Below are 18,543 nucleotides of genomic sequence, written 5' to 3' on the forward strand. Positions count from 1 at the left end.
GTCACATTGCTTCTGCTGGGAGCTCCGTGAGTGCTGCGAGGTCTGTGCCCACGCCCCCTCCCATGCAGCAGCGTTCCAGGCCATGGTGGAAGGGGTGTCGATGGTGGACTTCACCATGGCCAAGGCAGCGTCTCCTGACCCTGATGTTCAGGAGGGCCGAGGGTGGAAGCTGGGCTGTCACTCTGCCTGTCCCACCGCAGCCCAGTGTCCGCTCCCACACACACCCAGCCCCTGGGGACAGCTGGGCCCATCCCTGTGTTGTGCAGCTGCCTGGCTGGCCCTTCTGGGAAGGAGCAGTTCCAGCCGTTTCTCGCCTTCCTGGAAGAGCCCCCCTCTGCTCCCACGGAAGTGGGAGGCAGCGGCTCTGCGGCGAGGATAGCCTGGAACGGCCGTGTCCGACCCAGTGTGATGGCAGGAATGCGGGTGTCGGGCCAGGCCCTGCCCGTGACGGGGCTCCCGGGCCCCAGCTGTTCTTCTGGGAGATGAAAGAAGCACAGTTCCTCCGGGGCAATGCAGTGAGGGCCGGCTCTGCTCCTGCCTCCCCCCACTTCCCCGCCCTGAGAACAGATGTCCTTTCAGCCGGCCCGGACTCGCCGGAGGAATTCGCTGCCCTGGCCAGTGCCGTTGGCGTGGGGGAAATTGCGGCGTGTCTGGCATAACTGCTCCGACTGCGCCAACCGCGCCGACCGCAGCGCGTTCCAGGGCCCCAGCCGAGGCCTGCCCCTCTCCTCCTCCTCCTCCCGGGCTCGGGGGCAGCGCCTGATGTCCTTACAACTCGTGTGCTGCAGGCACGACTAGAGCACTGGGCTGAGGTGTGAGAGCTGGGCTGTGCCCCCCTTGGCCCTTGTTCATGTCCAAGTGTCCCTGCCCAGCATGTCTCGGCCCTGCCAGGCTGTGCTCCCACGCAAGTCGAGGCAGCGCCTCTGTCCTGAGCCCCCAGTCCTTGTGGGTCGCAGCCCCAGGGTGGGATTTCTGCTTGATAACATTTGCCCTGGATCTGGTGCAGGGGAACAGCACTTCACCCCACCCCAGCTGTGCCAGGGTGGCCCTTCAGTTCCCCCCGTTGTGATGCCGTGAGGCTGCTGCTGGCCCCTTCCTCTCACCTACTTGGGTTTCTCCCAGAGTGGGGGAACCTGGTTGAGGGGGGTGCAGGCAGGGGACCAGTGTGGGGCCCGCACTGTGTGGACGAGGGAACAGCCTCAATCCACCATCCAAAGTGGGTGCAGGGGTTGGCCAGGGGACGCTCCCACGCTCTGTGCCAGAGTGTGCCAACCAGCCCTGCAGCATGAGCTGTGCCACGCAGGGCAGAGAAGTGCCAGCAGCCACTGGGAAATAGAACTAACAACTTTATAGAGAAAATAAAATTACGGTTGAGAGATGGGGTATGAGCCGCCCCTGGGCAGTGCTGCAAGCAGGGGCACCCTCACCACCCCTGGGGACCAGAGGCTCCTGAGGCCAGGCAGGGGAATGGGTCCCTGCATGGAGAGTGGGTCCTCGGACGGGCACAGGGATTGAGCTGTGGGAAGGGATGTGGAGTGAGAGGAACCAGGGCTGAAGGGAGGAGCAGGAGGTGGGATGCAGCTGGAATGGGAAGGACTGGAGCGGTGGGGGATCCAGACCGTACTCATGTGCCACAGCCCAGGGAACGTGGGCACAGGTTTTCTGGCCAGTGGTTGGGGTGGCAGCCCCAGGCTGGGAGGTGCAGGTGTTGGTGCCGCCTCCAGCCCCAGCTCCCCGAGGTGGGGAAGGGCAGCCGATGGTGAGTCCTGGGCAGTCCCCAGCAGCAGCAGTGCCGGGCATGAGGCCTCCCTGCCGGCCCCCAGGGGCTTCCTCCTACCCGTACAGGGTGAGGGAGGGAGATGCCCATCTCTCTGGGGTCTGGGACCCTATGAAATCTGGTTGTTGAGCTGACCTGGGTAATGCTCAAACCGCTTGTTGGCCTCCTCGCTGAGTGCATCTCCTGTGGGCAGTGGGAAAGAGCTGTCAGCTCTGCTGCTGCAGGTCACCTGCCCTGCCAGCCCCTCCCCTGCCACGAGAGCTGCCCCTAGGGCCCCAGCCCCTGCCCACCCCCATCCCCACTGCCTCTTGCAGCCATCTCGCTACCCTTCTCCCAGGGTACCCCTGCCCGCGTGCCCTCGCCCCTGGGCCGTGTCCCGGGCGTTACCAATGTGGCAGCTGTGCACCCAGATGCGGTGCCCGTCGTACTTGCAGTTGCATTTCATGGCGTTGTTGGTGAAGTCACTTTCTGCCACCTCGAAGTTGGGGTTGATCACAACCTGTGGGGCACTGACAGTGAGGGCACAGCCCTCTGTCCCACACCTTCCCAGCCTCGGTGGAGCTGTGCCCAGGACACGACCGCTGTGCCCCAGCCCCACAGGATGTGTCTCCCCAGCTGCCCTGCATGTGCTGAGGGCTACGAGGAGCCACTGTGCTGAGGTGGCTCTGTCCCTGTGCACCATGAGCAGCACTGCTCAGAGCTGGAAAACTCATGCAGAAGCCTGTCTGAGCAGCCCTGCATGTCTGTGGGCATGAGGACAGGCACTGTCCTACAGCAGCATACCTGCCATCCCCCCAGTTCCAGTGGGAGAGAGGGCCAGGTTGTGGGGGCATGTGAAGATCTGGGGTGCAGGGGCAGAGGGTGGGGTGTACGTGGTAGGGTGGCAGGAGGGGCCGGGGCGGCTCAGGTCCAGCACCTGCAGAATGTAGTTGCCCGGCTTAACATCAGTGATGTCGATCCATTGGCAGTCGATGTCGTGCCGGTACAGGTCCCAGCAGCCCACAGTGATGCCCTGCTCCCCGAAGTTGGCACACTCGTACCGCTTGGCCACGTCTGCAGGCAGGAGGAGATGCAGCTCGTCCGTGCTGCAGCTCCCCTCCGTATCCTCTGTGATGCCCACTCAATCCGGCCCCAGCCTTGTGACAGGGACACGGGCAGGGACAATGCTGCAGGGCCCTGTGTCACTCACCTTCCTCGCACTCAGTGTCCTCCAGGCAGAAGCTGGCCTTGTGTCCCTCAGCCACCTTGGTGCCGTTCGGGGTCAAGATGTCGTAGTGGGTGAAGATGTCCATGCTGTGGTAGTGCCTGCGGGAGGGAGCCTACTGACTGGAGCCTGGCAGAGGCAGGGACCCCCAGGGCAGATGGGAGACTTGCCCTGCCCTGTGTCAGCCCCCCACACCAGCCAAGTGAGGACCTGGCCCCTCACCACCAGGAAGGTCCCCCCAGCCCCTGCTCTGAGGCCATAGCACTGTGAATTTGGGCAGAGCTCTGTCCTGCCCTGGGAGCAGACACGGCTGTCCCCAGCCAGATGGCCCTGGCAAGCAGAGGGCTCAGCCACAGGGTCCAGCCTACAGCCCTGTCCCTGCCCACTATGGGGCCTCCAGCCCCAACAACTGCTCCTTCAGGGACAGTCCTGAGCCAAACAGGGTGAGGGACAGCTGAGGGACAGCAATGGTGCCTCACTCAGCGTCAGCCTCACCCAGCGTTGCCCTCACTCGGTGTCACACTTGCACAGCACCACCCTCTCTCAGTGTCACCCCTGCCCAGCATCCCCCTAACCCAGTGTCACCCTCGCTCAGCCCATTGCAGCAGCACCATCACCCTCTCCCCGCCCCCCCCATGTCCCTGCCCATGCCCGTCTCTGCCTGTGCCGCACACGCACCGGTGGCACTCGTGCCAGACCCAGGAGTGCCGGCCGGCCTTGGGGCGGAAGTCGGCACGGCCGTGGTTGTGGATCTGGGAGGAGAAGCGGAGCAGGCGGCGGTGCCCATAGGGCCAGTTGGCCAGGCGGGCAGAGCTGGAGAGGCAGTTCTCCTCGGCGGCGCAGTACAGCATGTGCAGCGGCCGGTCCTCGATGTAGGCCGTCTCCTGCACCAGCGGTGCATGCAGCAGCAGGTCCGAGGCAGCTGGGGAAAGGCAGCTGTTCTGGGACAGGCCCCAGTGCTCAGAAGGGACAGGGCAGTGCCCAGCTCTGGCAGGGCTGAGCTTGGCTGGGGAGGGTGCAGCCCCCCCATCCACTGGGCACAGGCTGACCCTGCTGCCTCTCCATATGCAAACCCCACTGCCTACAGCCTCTTTAGCTGCAGCCCCTGGCCCCACAGCACTGTCATCCACAGCCCCCAGTGCTCCCAGACCCCATCACTCACAGCCCCCATTGCCCACAGCATCCCCCGCCTGCAGCCCCCATGGCCACTCACTCTCAGAGCAGATGACGCCTGCGGCGAAGCGCGTGCCCGTGTTCCTGCAGCTCAGGCTGGCGCCGTGGTGCTGGCAATGGCTCAGGGACATCTCGTGGCCAGCGCACTTCACCCCGCTCATGACCATCTCCGTCACATTGCTGGCGTCCCAGTACCATGTCTCCTGAGGAGGGGCGAGGCAGGGTGGGTGGCACAACTGGTGGCCAGGTTGCCCCGATTTGCTCACGCCCAGGCTGCAGCCAGACCCCCACCACACACACTCCTGCCCACTCCCCAGCCCACCCACAAGGGTCCTGTCCTGCAGCATAGGGTGGCCACGTGCCTCTGTCCCCAGACAGCCCCACAGCTGTCCAGGAAGCGCCGGTGTCTGTGCTACCAGGGCATCGCCGGGAGCCTCCCCGCTGGCACCTACCGTCACTGCATGCAGGGAGTAGCCCAGGCCGAGCTGACGACAGGCCACCATGGCCTCCTTTGTGGTCCAGCCATCGCTGCAGACCGTGCCCCACTTACTGCCTCGCTTCACCTCCACGCGGCCCTCGAATGCTGTCCTCCCGCCGGCCAGGCGGATCTGCGGGGATGGCCTGGGGCCGTGAGCAGGCACCCCGTGCGTCCCACCTCCTGCCCGTCCCCAGCCCTGTCCGTCCCTGTCCCCAGCCCCGTGAGCGGTGGTGGTGGCTGCTGGCTGCCCTGGCCAAGCTGGTGCTGGCACCTACTTGTAAGCCGTGGTTAGCGAATCCCAGACCCAGCTGGCGACAGGCCACCATCGCCTCCAGCGTACCCCAGCCTTCGCCGCAGACCAGACCCCAGCGGGGCTGGTCCCCGTCGCCAGCCCCCACCGCCACCTCGACCCGCCCCTCGAAGCGGCTCCGGCCCCCGCTCAGCCGAATCTGCAGAGAAAGGCAGTGGCAGCATCATCACCATTACGGGTGATGCTCCCAGGACTGATGCAGTGATGCAGCCAGGGTTATGCTGTGGTGCCTGACGGGCCTTGGGCCAGGGGCTTCAGGCACGTTCGGAGGGGACAGCCAGGAAGTGAGCAGAGCAACGCACAGCTTTGGGCAGCAGGGAACTTGCTGAAACTGGTAGATTTGGGGAAAAGGAATTGTGAGTTTGGGAATTGTCTCAACACAGCAGGGAAAAAAGTTCATTTTGAAATGGCATCATTTCAGAAATGACAGATATGAGAGAGTTAAAAATCATTAAAAAGCTCAAACTGGATGAAACGATGGGCCAGGGCAAACGAGAACAAACAGCTTCATTTGTTCGTTTCATCATAGGTAAAAAATCTCTCTTGGTTTGCCACATTTTTTTTCTGATGTTTCTGCTGGGGAGCGGGCACAGGCTGGCAGCAGGGAGAGCAGCAGGGAGTAGCTGCCCCACATCACCCCTCACAGTGCCCACAGTCTGCTGCAGCATCCCCTCCACCCCCACCCCCCATAGGGGTGGCTGGGACTCCCACCCACAAAATCCCTGAAATCCCAGGGCAGGGAGAAATGTATGGAGTGCAGAGGAGAGATGAGGGGCCCCTCTAAAGTGGATCCCATGGGCCTCCCCCAGCTCCCCGCTCCGGGGTCCCACTGCCAAGAGCCCCCTGTGGTGCGCACCAGGTTCTCGTAGCCCATGTAGGGGATGTTGCAGCGGACGGCCGCGTCCTCCGTGTGCTTGCAGTCCTCCTGCGTGATGTTCCTGAAGGGGCAGCTCCAGAGAGACTTCTCGGTGCCCTGGCACTGCACCTCGTTAAGGTGGATGGGTCCCGTCCCTGCCAGGGGTCAGCAGGACTCAGGACCCCGTGAGGTGGGGATGGCCACGGCCTCCCTGTCCCCACAGCTGCTCAGTGTGCCTGAGAGAGAGTTGATGCACTCAAGCCTCCACAGCTGCTGCCCCGGGCAGGGCAGTTGAGGGGCCGTGCTCCACATGCATCCAGCAGCCCAGTGCCCACGGGACAAGCCCAGCCGTGGCTCCTCCCAGCCCAGCAGAGCCCAGACAAGCGCCTTGTCTGCAGCCCCAGGAGGGGATGCCTGGCCCCTCTGGCCCGGCACCATCACCTTGGCCCATGCGTGCGCCGGTGAGGGCCTCCTTGGCACTGCCGAAGCCCAGCTCGCGGCACACCACGCTGGCCGACAGCAGGTTCCAACGGTCGTCGCAGATCGTGCCCCACTCGCTGCTCTTGAGCACCTCGACACGGCCCTCGCCGACCCTTGCGCCGCCCTTCAGCCGGATCCGGGGCTGTGGGAGTGGGCACAGGGTGGTGTGAGACAAATGCGAGCGGTGTGGTGCTGATGGCACAGTGTGGCACAGCACAGCCAGCGTGGTGCTGCACAGAATGGCATGGTGCTGATGGCACGGCACGGCACGGCACGGCACAGCACAGCATGGCACAACGCAGGGCTGGCCATGACTCCTGGGATGAACAGGGAAAGGACACCAGCCCCACCTCCTACTCTGGAGCCAATCACCCAGGGACCCGCACACCCACTCTGGGGTGCAGCCTGGGACAGAGCCCAGCCATGGGGCGGTGTCTGGCTCTGAGCCACCACAGGACTTGTTGTCCCCTCCACGGGGCTCACCTGGCCCTGCTGCTGCTGGCGTTGTCTCTTCTTGTGGGCATTCCCAGCAGCGAAGATGGGCCCAGGCAGGCAGCTGACGACGGCGGGCATCCCGGCCCCGCAGGCGGCCGAGGCATTGCCTCGGTAGAACTCGAAGGTGCACATGGAGAGATGCACCTCTGTCCCTGTGCATGACACTGAGTGCAGGCAGTAGTTGAGCTGCTGCCGCTCCGTGAAGAGCCTGTAAGGAGGAAGGAACCCTGAGCCACAGCCAGAGAGGCCAGTGGCAGTGGAGGTGTCACCAGCCACTCTGCCTATGGCTGCGTGCACTGGCTGTGCCGCTTTTGCTGTCTCCAGGGTGACATGTAGTGCTGGCCAGGCCCCCACCCCTCACCAATAGCCTGTCCCACATCCCCGGCAGCACAGGAACACACACAGGGACACGCACAGCTCTGGTGGGACTGCATGGGGCTCTTGGCTCTCAGGCTCTCCGCTGGAGCCATTTACCTCTTCCTGGGCCCTATGTCCTCCCTGCGCTTTTGTTTAGGCTGAGATTTGGAGGCCAGCCTGGAAAACAGAAAACAATCATCACGGAGCCTGGAGCCTCCGGCTATCACCTCTGCCAGCAGCAGTGACACAGGGAGCATGACCTGCACTGGCTTCACTGGGGGCTGAACTGAGCACCTTGGCCCCCAGGAAGACTCATGTGCATCCCCTTCGTGTCACACATGGGTGCAACAGCATCATGTGCTGCCAGCAGTGTGATACAGCCTCCCTCTGCAGCAATGATGCAGTTTCCTGCACACATTCCACCAGGAAACTGTGCTGCATGCAGCCACATCCCATGCTGCCTTGTCACACAGCAAAAGATCAAACATCAGCAGCCACTCTTTGATCTGTCAGGTGTGAGTGAGGTGTCTCTGTGTCCTCATCCAGACCACAGACACCCGTCACTACGCTGTGCCCCCGGGGAGCAGGACACCTGGTAAGCAGCACCAAGCAAGTGGCACAGGCGCTGAGTGCTCATCCTGGGGCCACAGAGGCTGCAGCCTGGCAAGAACCCACTGCCAGTGGAGGAAGCGGTCTGGGCACAGGCCAAGCTGTGGCCAAGCTTTCCTCTGGGAAGAGGAGGCTGCCCAGGGCCCACTGCACACATGGTGTAGATGCGGTCCCAACATCCTCAAATGCTTTGCTTCCCTCAGAGAGCAGAGCCAAAACCCCAGAGACCACTAGGAATGAAGAGCAAAATGGCCCAAAGCAGGGCAGGGGACTGATACCCTCAGGGAGCAGGCAAAATCAAGCCTGGCCACTGGCCCCACAGGCCAGCAGCAGGCGGGTGTCAGCCTGCACAGCCCAGCGAGCCCCATGACATAGCATGGGCCTGTCAGGAACTGTAATTCAGATGGCTGGAGGGCATCAGCCCATTCACATTCAGGAAACCACATCTGGATCCTGCACCCTGTTTTGGGTCCCCAGGACAAGAAGGTGTTATGTACAAAGAATGAGCATTGGGGGGAGCAGCAGGACAGCGGGGTGGCAGGGGAGGGGGGCACGGGGCCACTGCAGCCGGGGCTGCTGTGGGTCAGGGACACTGCAGCAGCTGACCCCCACGTGAGGGGCTGCCAGGGAGCCAGAGTCTGGCTCTTCCAGTGTGGAGGGAAGAACACAAGAGAAAACAGGATGACTGGAAACAAAGGGTTCAGGCTTGGGGTAAGGAAAACCTTTTCCCAAAGAGGGCTGTATTGCGTTGGAGCAGAGGCCACAGGGCTGCAGGATCTCCATCTTTGGAAGATTTCAAAAACCAGCTGGATAAAGTCCTGGGCTGACCCATAGCCAGCCCTGCTCCACTCAGGGAGTTCGACCAGAACTCCCCAAGGTCCGTTCCAGCCTGGATTAGCCTGTGCCCCACATATGACTGCGGCTTCACAGCCCCAAATCGATCAGGCCCTGCAAAGCAGTGTGTGGCTTCCAGGAACCAGCTCCTGCTCCGGGCAGAGGGTCAGGAGCCAATGGCAACCTCATGGAGTCACAAAGCATTTCACCCAGTGCTGCAGGGGAAGGACCTGCTCACTGGGAAAGGGGCAGTCAGCACCAAACTATCCAGGAAACAGCACACTGCAGCAAGCAGGACCTGCAGGTGGGGGTTTGAGGAGACCCCAGGGGATGATCCTGGGGGATCATCCCGGGATTCCCATCAGCAGCTGCAGGAGCTGGCGAGGATGGCTGTTAGGGACACAGACATGGGAAGGGTCACAATGAAGAGCTTGCGATGGCTGTAGGGCACCAGGGAAGGTGTTGGGACTGGAGCAAAACCATGTGCTGGGGGCAGTGCAACATGTCCATGTGGCAGCAGGCTCAGGCAAGAGAGGTGCCATTCCATAGCCCCGAAAGAATGGGCTCCAGCTCACTGCACCCACCACTGAATCCAGCAGCACGATTCAGGGATGGAGGGAAAAGGCAGCCAGACTATCCCCTGGTCTGGCAGAAAGCCAGTAAGATCAAGTGGGCAAAGGGTGCAAGAGACCTCGAGCAGATGTGGCACTTGGGACAGGCCCTGCCACACTGTGCCCATCATGCTGGTGCCCAGCACTGCTGAGCAAGGGCTCTGGTGCCCCTGCCAGCACACCCCACAAGGAATGGAGAGGTGTGCAGCCTTTCCAGCTTCCCCATCGTTGCTTTCTGCAGAAAGCAGCCCATTTCCACAGCCCTCCCTCCCCATCCACCAGGAGAGACAGCTCTGCTCCGAGGCCTCCAGCTCCTCTCCACCACTCCCAGGGCACCCTGCTCACTCCGTGCCAGGACTCCAGCCTGGTGTGCAGGATGGGGGCTGCTCTGCCTGAGGCATGGCCTGCCTGGGAGAGAGATCGTCTCTTGTGGGGAACTGGGGAGGCCGGCACGCACAGGCAGGTCCCACAGCGTGGGATTTGTCTTATTGGGCCAGGACAGCCCAGGCCCTCAGTCTGCTCCGTCTGGATCTGTTCATGCCAGGATCCATTCTGACGGCAGAGACCGGTGGGGCTGGACAGCCCAGCTCTGCCACAGCTCAGCAGATGGGGCGCCCCAGCCCCTTACCTGCTGCCTGGCCTTGGGCTCCGGCCCTTCATCCTGGCTGCTCGCTTCAGCCGCCTGCAGAGCAACACTAGAGCTGCTTGGTCAGGGCACACCCAGCACCAGGCACCACGCTGGGCACTGTCACGACAGCGTGCCCCTGCCCCTCACTCAGGCCATGGTGCTGCTGCAGTATCCCAGCCTGTCTTGACTGCAAACCTCGCCTCAGGATGGGAACCCCCACACTCCGCATCAGAGGGAAATGATGTTGCATCACTGCCAGGGAGCAAAAGCTGCCCTCTTGGAGCGGCCTGTGCAGTAGTGCATGAGACAGGTGGGCAGCCACAGCCCCCCAGCCATGCCACGGAGTCCTGGCTTGGTTAGCGAGTGCCCATATGGCCAGCTGGTGCTCAGACTGGAGAGCAGCAGGAATGGGAGGGATTCTAGGGATCCACAATACCCAAAAGCACAGCCCCCACTGTCCCCACAGCACTGCCCCATGTCCCTGGCTCTTATCCAACACCCCATCCCCTGGGCTCCCTGCTGGCTTCACTCACTTGTAGAAGTTCCTGTTGACCTTCTTCTCAGCCGGGAAACCCATCATGCCACAGACGACGCGGCTGTTGTGGCTGTCCCAGCCCTCGTCGCAAATCTGTGCCCAGCCGTCCTTGTAGCGCACCTCCACGATGCCCTCTGTCACTGGCAGCTGCCGCCGGGCCCCGGACACCACCGGCCGCAGGCGGACCTCCTCCACGTGGCTCTGCTCTGTCTGCAGAGCTCAGGTCAGCCTCAGCTCACACTGCATCCTGCTGCCCCAGCTCCTGCCAGCAGGGATGCTCCAAGGATGCAGTCACGGGTGAAGCACAGCGATGGCCAGATGCTGCATCCCTGATGGCCACATCCAATGGCCTTGGGTGGCCAGGGTACACACCTGACCCTGTGTAGCCCATGCCCCTCATCACCCTGGGTCCCCAGGTGCACCTCCGGGGAGCACAAGCAGAAAAGCCAGTGCCACCCTCCTGTCACCTTGGGATCCTGCACCATGAGGGAGAGTGCCCGGAGCACCCACACCCAGGCACCCATCCAGGATGCTCTATGGGGTGGTTGTGCTACCCACCCTGGCCATCAGCTTCCTCACCTCAATGACATTGGAGTCCTTGAAGCCTGGGATGCGCTCATCCTTGCAGATGACACCCGCATCTTCCTCATGGCTGCAGTCGCTGTTGCCCCAGCCCCGGTGTTTGCAGTCCCCAATGCTCTTCTCGCCTCCGGCACAGTTCACATTGTCCAGCCAGATGCGCCCTGCCAGACACAGGCCAGGGGTGAGGGAGCAGGGAAGCTGCCCAAGCAGCACAGCCAGGGACCACAGAGGTGCACAGCGGGACTGGGGCAGCCCTCCCTCAGCACAAAGGTGAGGCCAGGAAAATGCTAAAACTAAAGCACTGGGTGGGAGATCTGCAAATGAGGAGTCTCCAACTCCCCAAGGGGCTGCTCTGACAGTCATAGAGCCACACATAACGTGCATAAAGCCCCACGTCCTGGGCTCTGAACAGCCCTGCACGTGCTACATCTCTACACCTCTGCCTACACCAACCTGAACCCACCATACCTGACACCCCCTAAGCCACGCACAGCCCCACAACAGCCCCCCACACCTGCACAGCAGCTCACATTCAAACATACAGTGGTTCTCAGCCCACTTTGCATGTGCATAGACACATGCACACACACATGTGCACACACGTTTGGACACACACATGTGCACACATGCACTGCTGGGCACTCGGCAAACACGGACCCTGCCCCCCCCCCACCTTCACCCACCAGCAGCACATGCAGACCTGCTGGGGCACACACCAGGCAGTGCCGGGGGGCTGTGCCCACCACCCCAGTCTTACCAACGCCTTTGCCATACTTGGCGCTGTGGGCCCAGCCAGTGGCAGCCACAAAGCCGAGGTGCCGGCACAGCACGTGCGCATTGCCCAGCGTGAAGTCGTCATCGCAGATGGTGCCCCACTCATCGTTGTAAAAGACCTCGACGCGGCCCTCGTTGTGCTTGCGTGGGTAACCGGCCAGACGAAACTTCAGCTGGGGCCCAGGAGTGCGCGTGGGGCCCAGGGGCGTGGGCTGGGAGCTGCCCACCCCCAGCCACACACTGCCCAGCAGCACCAGCAGCTCCCGCCACGCCCGCATGCCGCAGCCTCCCATGGCAGCGTGGCTCTGCAGGGGCAGAGAGGGTCAGGGCACGTGCATGCTGTGCTGGAACACCAGCCCCCTCATCCAGCCTTTTGCTGGTTAAACCTCCTGCCCAGCACCAGCACACCATGAGCCTTGTCCCTCCAGAGCCAGCCTGGTGCGCCCACACACAGCCCCTGCACCAGCCCTGCACCCCTGGGGCTTCCAGGGGCTCTGCCCAGCGCCCCCCACTCCCCGGCCCCCTCTGCCAACAGCCACTACTGAGCCCCCACCGTGTCCCCGGTCGCATCCACTGCACCGAAGGGCAGTGAGGGCAGACAGGTACGGGGATGTGCGTCACCCCTAGAGAGGTGGCTGGAAGGGGGGTGGTCAGCAGCCGGGGCTGAGGGAGCTGGAACAGTCACAGGGCACAGGGAAAGTCTGGCTGGACTGACGAGAAGCTCGATCCAGCAGGAGCAGTGAACGGCTGCTGGCCTAGAGGGTTCCAGTCCATGCTCTTGCCCTTTGTGAGGAGCAAGGCAGCCAAAGCATTCACATTCCTCTGTGCTGCCTCTCTCCATTACTCCACGAATACCTGTGGTTCCCTGAATACCCGAGGGAGATGTGGTATTCCTGACCCAGTCCCATCACAAACAATAGTGAAAACCCTTCTCTGTGAGCTACCCTCCCTTCCTGGTGCAGCATTCCCAGGGATCCCATAGCCCAGGAGCAGCATTTCTGCACAGGTGGTGTCAGCAAGCTCAGACCAATGCTCACCCAAGACCACCAGCATGGCCACCTGCCCTCCTCCTACCACTGCAGCTCCACGCCACCCTTCCAGCCAGTCCCTTCCACAGTGGGAAAGCACATCCCCCAAAATCCCCCCAGACAGACCCCCAGCAGGAGGTTTCTGTGCCCCACATCACCCCAAGCACAGATCCTGCCCACCACATTCACACATACCCTGTTTGTTGTTAGACAATATTAAAAAGTACAAGGTCTAGCTTTCCCAGGGCGATTTAAAATTCCCATGTTTAGTCGCAGCATCACAGAGGAAGGAAAACAAATTCAAACCCCAACAATGCTCCCAGTTGGGGCTGTGCCACAGGAACTCTTCCCGCAGACTCCCCCCCATGGTGCCAGCATGCTTCCCTTCAAGGCTTCATCCCATGCTCTCCTCTCACTTCCCACATGCCAGTCTGGGGAGGGATCCTCAGAGTGAGGGAGTCGGGGAGTTCCCCCCAGACAGCATAGTTCCTATAGGTCCTCACCATCACCCTGGCCACCCACACAGGGCTGGAGGCTGGCACGGTTGCCCCACCACCCCACCAACCTCCAGGACAGGGTTTCTAGAGAGGAATCAGCCCTGTTCCTGCTCTGTTCACTTTTCCAGATGATGGGGCCCTGGTCCCCACTCCAGCCTCTGGGAATGCCTCCTGGGCCAAGGCAAGGATGAACCAGGATTGTGCCCAGTGCCAGCCCCTTTTCCATGCCCATCGCACCAACAGAAGCCCCCACAGGGCCCAGCTCTGCTGCCTGCCTGCCTGCCTGCCCCTCTGGGCACACACCACATCAGAGGTGCCACCTGGAGCAGCAGGTCCCTTGGGATGAGCACCTGATGTCTGCAGAGATGCTAAGGTAGAGATAACAAGTAGTAACAAGGACCGGCACCACTGGTCCAGTTCTACGCCAGACACAATGGTGGGAATGACTAAGCACTTAGTGCTTAGTGTAGCTGACAAGGTAAAAGGTTGGACTTGAGGATCTTGGAGGTCTTTTCCAGCCCTACAGGCTCTATGATTCTATGAAGCACAGCAGCCCCCTCGGTGCAATCACATCAACACGGGTCTGGCTCTCTCCTTTATCGCAGCTGGAGCACAGGGGACACCACAGAGCTGGTGGGGACATGGCACAGGCAGGAGCGTGCACTGGCCCGGGCAGCCGGGGCCCCTGGGGTTGGTGGGAGCCAGCTCTGGGCTACCAGCACCTCTGCTGCCTGCTCCAGCACCACGAGAACAGCAGAGCCCAGCAGGAAGCGTTTGTGGGAAGGCAGCAGGGAAACGCTCTGCTGAGCCTTTTACCCAGCCTGTCCTGGCAGGAGGAAGGGGGGGAGGTGTGTGTAAAGAGCGACCCCAGCCCTGCCAGCAGCTTAGGAAAGGGGGTTTCTGGGTATGGGATGGGAACACTCCATCCTCATCTCCACATGATCGGGAAAGCAGCAAAGAGGTGAGTTTACCACTCATAGAGGTAACAAGACTTCTTATTCCGACCATTGGTCACCAAAGGGACATTGCCCTCCCAAACAAAGCATTGTAAACCCTCAGAGCTATCCTGACACACAAATCTGGGCCCCCTCAGTGCCAACCGTCACCTATGACATGGGGAAAGCTGCAAGCACACAAGAACTGGAGCTTCCCTGGCTCTTGCCCTGAGTGAGCAGGATGCTCTGCTGTGGCTGTGGGTAGTCACCAGGCTGTTGCACAATGGGGTCAGTACAACCCTAAAGGACAGCAGCACAATTAATGCCATTCTCCACAGTTTGGCAGAAATAGCCCCTGTCAGGAAGTGGGAATGGCCTTTTATGAGATCACAGGTTCAGTTAATTGGAGTAACTGTGTTGATATAACAGGCTGAGACTGGAAGGCATTTGGTTCATCTTGTACCACCTTTTAATGAATAATTAGCACTCAACAAAATCAGTGCACCTTCTGCTAAGTGGATTAAGACTGGTCACCTGCTGGAAATAAAATGTGGGGAAGTCACCATTCTGTGGGCTTTCTGGTGAGGATCACATGTTTTTCAAAGCAAAACAGCCAGGAGGACGAAAAAAGTCCCCTCCTGGTACAGATTGCAGAGATGGAAATGGGGTGGGGAGCAGGGATGGGGACAGGGACAGACCTGGACAGCCCAGTAATGCAGCATCATGCAGCCTATATCCTTGGCTACAAGGAAAATTTAAGCCTGTGCACTGAGGAGCAAAGCATGTAGGACCAGAGACCAGAACGTGGCACCTGAGAAAGTGCTTGGGTTTTGTGCAGCAAAGCACTGAGTCCCCACTGAGACTTAGCAGCGTAACCTCCAGGGTCTCTAATCTCTCTTCCCAGGTCCAAGTTCAACTCTGCTCAGGCCCCGGTGTCCCTCATCCCCACTGCACTTCCTCTGCCCTGGCACCTCAGCTCTGCCACTCACCTCGTTTCCCAGTGACATGCCCTGCTCAGATCCGTGCAGGTCAAAGCCCTTCGCGTGCCCGGCCCAGGACAGCTGCTGGGCTGGGCGGGGTGAGCTCCCTGCAGCACAGCACGGCTTCTTCCCCGTTTCTGTACCACCTCCCTCTCTGAACACGCTCCGTTTCTGTGGCCCGGGCAGTCAGGCTAACAGGGCTCTCTTTGTCCACATCACTTTTTCCATTTTCAGAGGCACAAGTTGTGCATTTGCTCCTCTCCAGCTGTGTGACATTGCCCGGCTGCTTGCTCCGCTGGCAGGCTTTGCTCCGGTCCTGCCTGCTGCTCTGGATGGGGAGCCCACCCCAGCACCCCAGCCATCCTGCTGCCAGCTGCCCACTCCAGCCAGGGACAGTCTCCTCTTGGACCAGGGCTTGTGCTGTGCCACGCTCAGCGTGCTGCCCTGGGCACAGATGCACAGCAGCACTCCACTGCAAGGGGAAAGGGCTCGGGAGGATGGGCTGGCTGGAGTGAGCACTGGGCGTGGGAGCCGGGAAGCAGCCCAGATCCCTGCCACTGCCCAGGAAACCTCAGGAATGTCCCAGCTGGGTGTGCACAGGGTCCGAGCCACATCCCCCAGCCCAAGGCACAGCTGGCACTAGTGGCAGGGTGTCCAGGAGCCCTGCAGAGGCAAAACCCCGGGGTTCCCTTCAGCCCCCAACCTCAGCCCTGAGCTGCTGAGGCTGGCATGGGCACGTGGACCCTTTGGAGCAGAGGGCAGCCCCATGGGGCAGCAGGAGCCACAGCACTGCTCTACCTGCTCCCATGCCAGCCCACTGGCTCTGCCTGACCCAATGAGTGACGGTGGCTCCCATGCCCCCCCAGACAGTCACCCTGCTAGGGCCTGCAGCCCTCATGGCCAGGCACTGACCCCACCATCACTCTGCTCCCCCAGGTGTCCCGCACAGGGGCCGGCAGGGTAAGCAGTGCTAAGCGGGGATGTCCGGGGCCCAGAGGGGACTGCAAGTTCCCAAGGACTGTTCAAATCGGGTTTGTCATTTGGCACTCACCAGGCATGTGTAGGGACGTTAGTCTGCCCCAGCAAAACCCCGGTGAATGGATCTTGGCAAGGGGCAGCCCCTGGTGAAGCAGGTCCCTGGGCGAGTCCGCATATTTGATCAGCACTGGGCATCCCTGCGGCATGGGGATGACATCCCAAGACACAGCAGTAGAGAAGGGCCAGCCATTTTGGCCTGAGAGGAATGTGCTCACTCAGCAGCAGCCTTGGATGCATGCACGGCAACATGGAACATCCCAGGCACTGACAAATGGGAGGACTAGGAGAAGAGCAGCACAAGTGACCAAGGACCTGGGAAACCCGCCAACACAAGGGGGAGGAAGCTTGCTGTTTATCCTTCCTTGGGAACGTTAAGGGGTGACAGAGTCACACTCTGTTGAGGCCCGTGCCAGGACATCCCTCAGAGCATGAGGTCACGTCCCCAGCACTCAGGGCAGGAGAAGGTCTGATGAGTCCCATGGCTTCAGCACTCCATCCCTCCCCTTCTCCCCAAGGCCCCGGCACACACAGACCAGAGCTGGGCCTTTCGCAATCCAGCTGCCTGGATGAGCCTGCTTCGCTCTTCCTGCTTCCCAGCAGCCCTGGGATGCTATGAGCATGTCTGCGTGAAAAAGGGGAGACCCGACACCCTTACCCCGCTCAGGAGGGGACCTGCTGGCTCCCTGCCTGCAGGGCCCCAGTGGATCGAAGCTCCAGGGTCAACATTGCCAAGGTCTGGAGGGGAGAAGGATGCCACAAACAAACTGGTCTCAGAAGCACTGGGGAGCAGCCCAGGGTCACAGCCCAGGGTCACCACAGAAACCTGGCCACTCTGGCAAGCTTGGCGTCACCTCCCCCTGGCTGGGAGCTCGCTGCACCTCGCTGCCCCAAAAGCAGGGCTCCTGCCCCATCACCCACTGTGTGCCCCCATCCCAGGCAGGGAGAGGGATCCTGCTGAGGAAAGGACACTCTGTTTCTCGGGTGTCAGCGGGGGCAGAGCACTATGTGGGGCTGGGGCTGCACTTCTCTTCTCTTGCCATCTCCAGGTCCAGCCCCTCTGGGCTACCTGATGTCCCAGTGTTCTGCCAGGGTAGGTCACAGTACAGCTCCTTGCAGCTCCTACCCCCACCCAGCCTCCTTAGGACATGGCAGGGCCCTCAGCTCTGCCCACTCTGCTCTGAGCTGCCCTGGGCTCCAGAGGGGCAGCCCTGGGAGGGACCAGCTACAGACAGGAGGGAAAGATCCCAGAGGAATTTGCAGACATCAGTTATACAACCCTGACGGGGCAGAGGCGGGGCAGAGGGTCTGAGGACTGCAGTGTGGGTGGTGGGTCAAGGGTCCCAGGCACCCTGGAGCAGGGAGCCAGCTTGCCTGGACCTGCTGGAGACAGGGGGTTGGCTTAGCTGCGGGCTCCCTTGAGAGCAGCTGAGAAGACTCAAGACCAGCAGCGAAGAGAGAATCACCCCTCCAGCCACGCCAGCCCTCCTGCCTCACATCCCTCTATCCATCCTCTCTTCCAACAGCTACAGCAAGTTCGGTCTTCATGATACTCCCGAGTCTCCACCGGCCCCTGTAACCAGCAGCTCGGCCCACGGGCCTCACGCAGCCCACACACAGCACAACTGGGGTGTGGTACAGCCCCGAGGCGGCACACACAAAGCTCCGGATCTGCCGGGCGCCCCTTACCGCGGGACACACGCGCTGCCCGCACCCAGTCACTCTGCCCACGGGGCACGGGCATGACCCACGGCGTGTCCCTGCATCACAGCACACGCAGCACCCACGGGGACGGCACGGACACGCTCTGACCACCGGGGCTTTGGAGCGGTGAGACCGGCCCCCCGCACCAGGGGCACCCCCGAGGCGCCCGGGCCCCGCAGCCCCCGCCGCTCCCGTGACAGCCGCGCTCCCCGCCGGCGGCCCCGGGCGGGACCTCTGGTCCCCGCGGGCTGCGCAGCAGCACCGAGCGACAGCGTCCGGCCGAGTGCCGGCGGCCCGGGCCGAGCCGTACCGAGCCGTGCCGAGCCGAGCCGTACCGAGCCGTGCCGACCCAAGCCGTGCCAAGACGTGTTGAGCTGCGCCGAACCGAGCCGTCTCGTGCCGAGCAGAGCCGTACCGTGCCGCCCCGAGAAGTTTCGCTCCGTGCCGCCCTGCTCCGCCCCGCCCCGCCCCGCGCCGTGTCCGTGGCCGCTCGCGCCGCCCCGGCCCGCGCCGAGCGGCCCCGGCCCCGCAGCCGGTACGGCCAGAACGGGGCGCGGGCCCCTGACCCGCCGCCCCAGGATGGGGCCGGTCCGACCGCGGCCCCCGCCCCGTCTGGGCTCCGCTCCAGGGCCGGCCCCGGCTCCCCGGGACGGAGCCTCGG

General features: G+C 62.2%; 1 protein-coding gene across 4 annotated transcripts; it reads right to left on the reverse strand.

Annotated features, from left to right (window-relative positions):
- Positions 1 to 1,329: 1,329 nt before the first annotated feature.
- On the reverse strand, positions 1,330 to 18,315 carry LOXL3 (lysyl oxidase like 3). 4 transcript variants are annotated; one of them, XM_050320997.1, is made up of 17 exons: positions 18,218 to 18,309; positions 11,687 to 12,008; positions 10,927 to 11,090; positions 10,346 to 10,557; positions 9,813 to 9,866; positions 7,248 to 7,307; positions 6,762 to 6,981; positions 6,240 to 6,420; positions 5,799 to 5,953; positions 4,908 to 5,081; positions 4,607 to 4,762; positions 4,195 to 4,357; positions 3,660 to 3,903; positions 2,967 to 3,082; positions 2,694 to 2,830; positions 2,165 to 2,276; positions 1,330 to 1,960 (listed from the first exon to the last, which is right to left on the reverse strand). In XM_050320997.1, exons 2-17 carry the CDS (start codon positions 11,994 to 11,996, stop codon positions 1,887 to 1,889), a joined length of 2,532 nt encoding a protein of 843 aa, XP_050176954.1. In that variant the 5' UTR covers positions 11,997 to 12,008; positions 18,218 to 18,309; the 3' UTR covers positions 1,330 to 1,886. The 4 variants fall into 4 exon arrangements, with proteins under 4 accessions (XP_050176954.1, XP_050176953.1, XP_050176951.1 ...); XM_050320996.1 differs by lacking the exons at positions 4,908 to 5,081; positions 7,248 to 7,307; positions 9,813 to 9,866 and having other exon boundaries at positions 18,193 to 18,315; XM_050320994.1 differs by lacking the exons at positions 4,607 to 4,762; positions 7,248 to 7,307; positions 9,813 to 9,866 and having other exon boundaries at positions 18,193 to 18,315.
- Between the last annotated feature and the right edge of the window lie 228 nt (positions 18,316 to 18,543).

The sequence above is a fragment of the Myiozetetes cayanensis genome, unplaced genomic scaffold (genome assembly GCF_022539395.1).
Source record: "Myiozetetes cayanensis isolate MyiCay16 unplaced genomic scaffold, myiCay2020 scf26, whole genome shotgun sequence".
In the NCBI taxonomy this organism is placed as follows: Eukaryota; Metazoa; Chordata; class Aves; order Passeriformes; family Tyrannidae; genus Myiozetetes; species Myiozetetes cayanensis.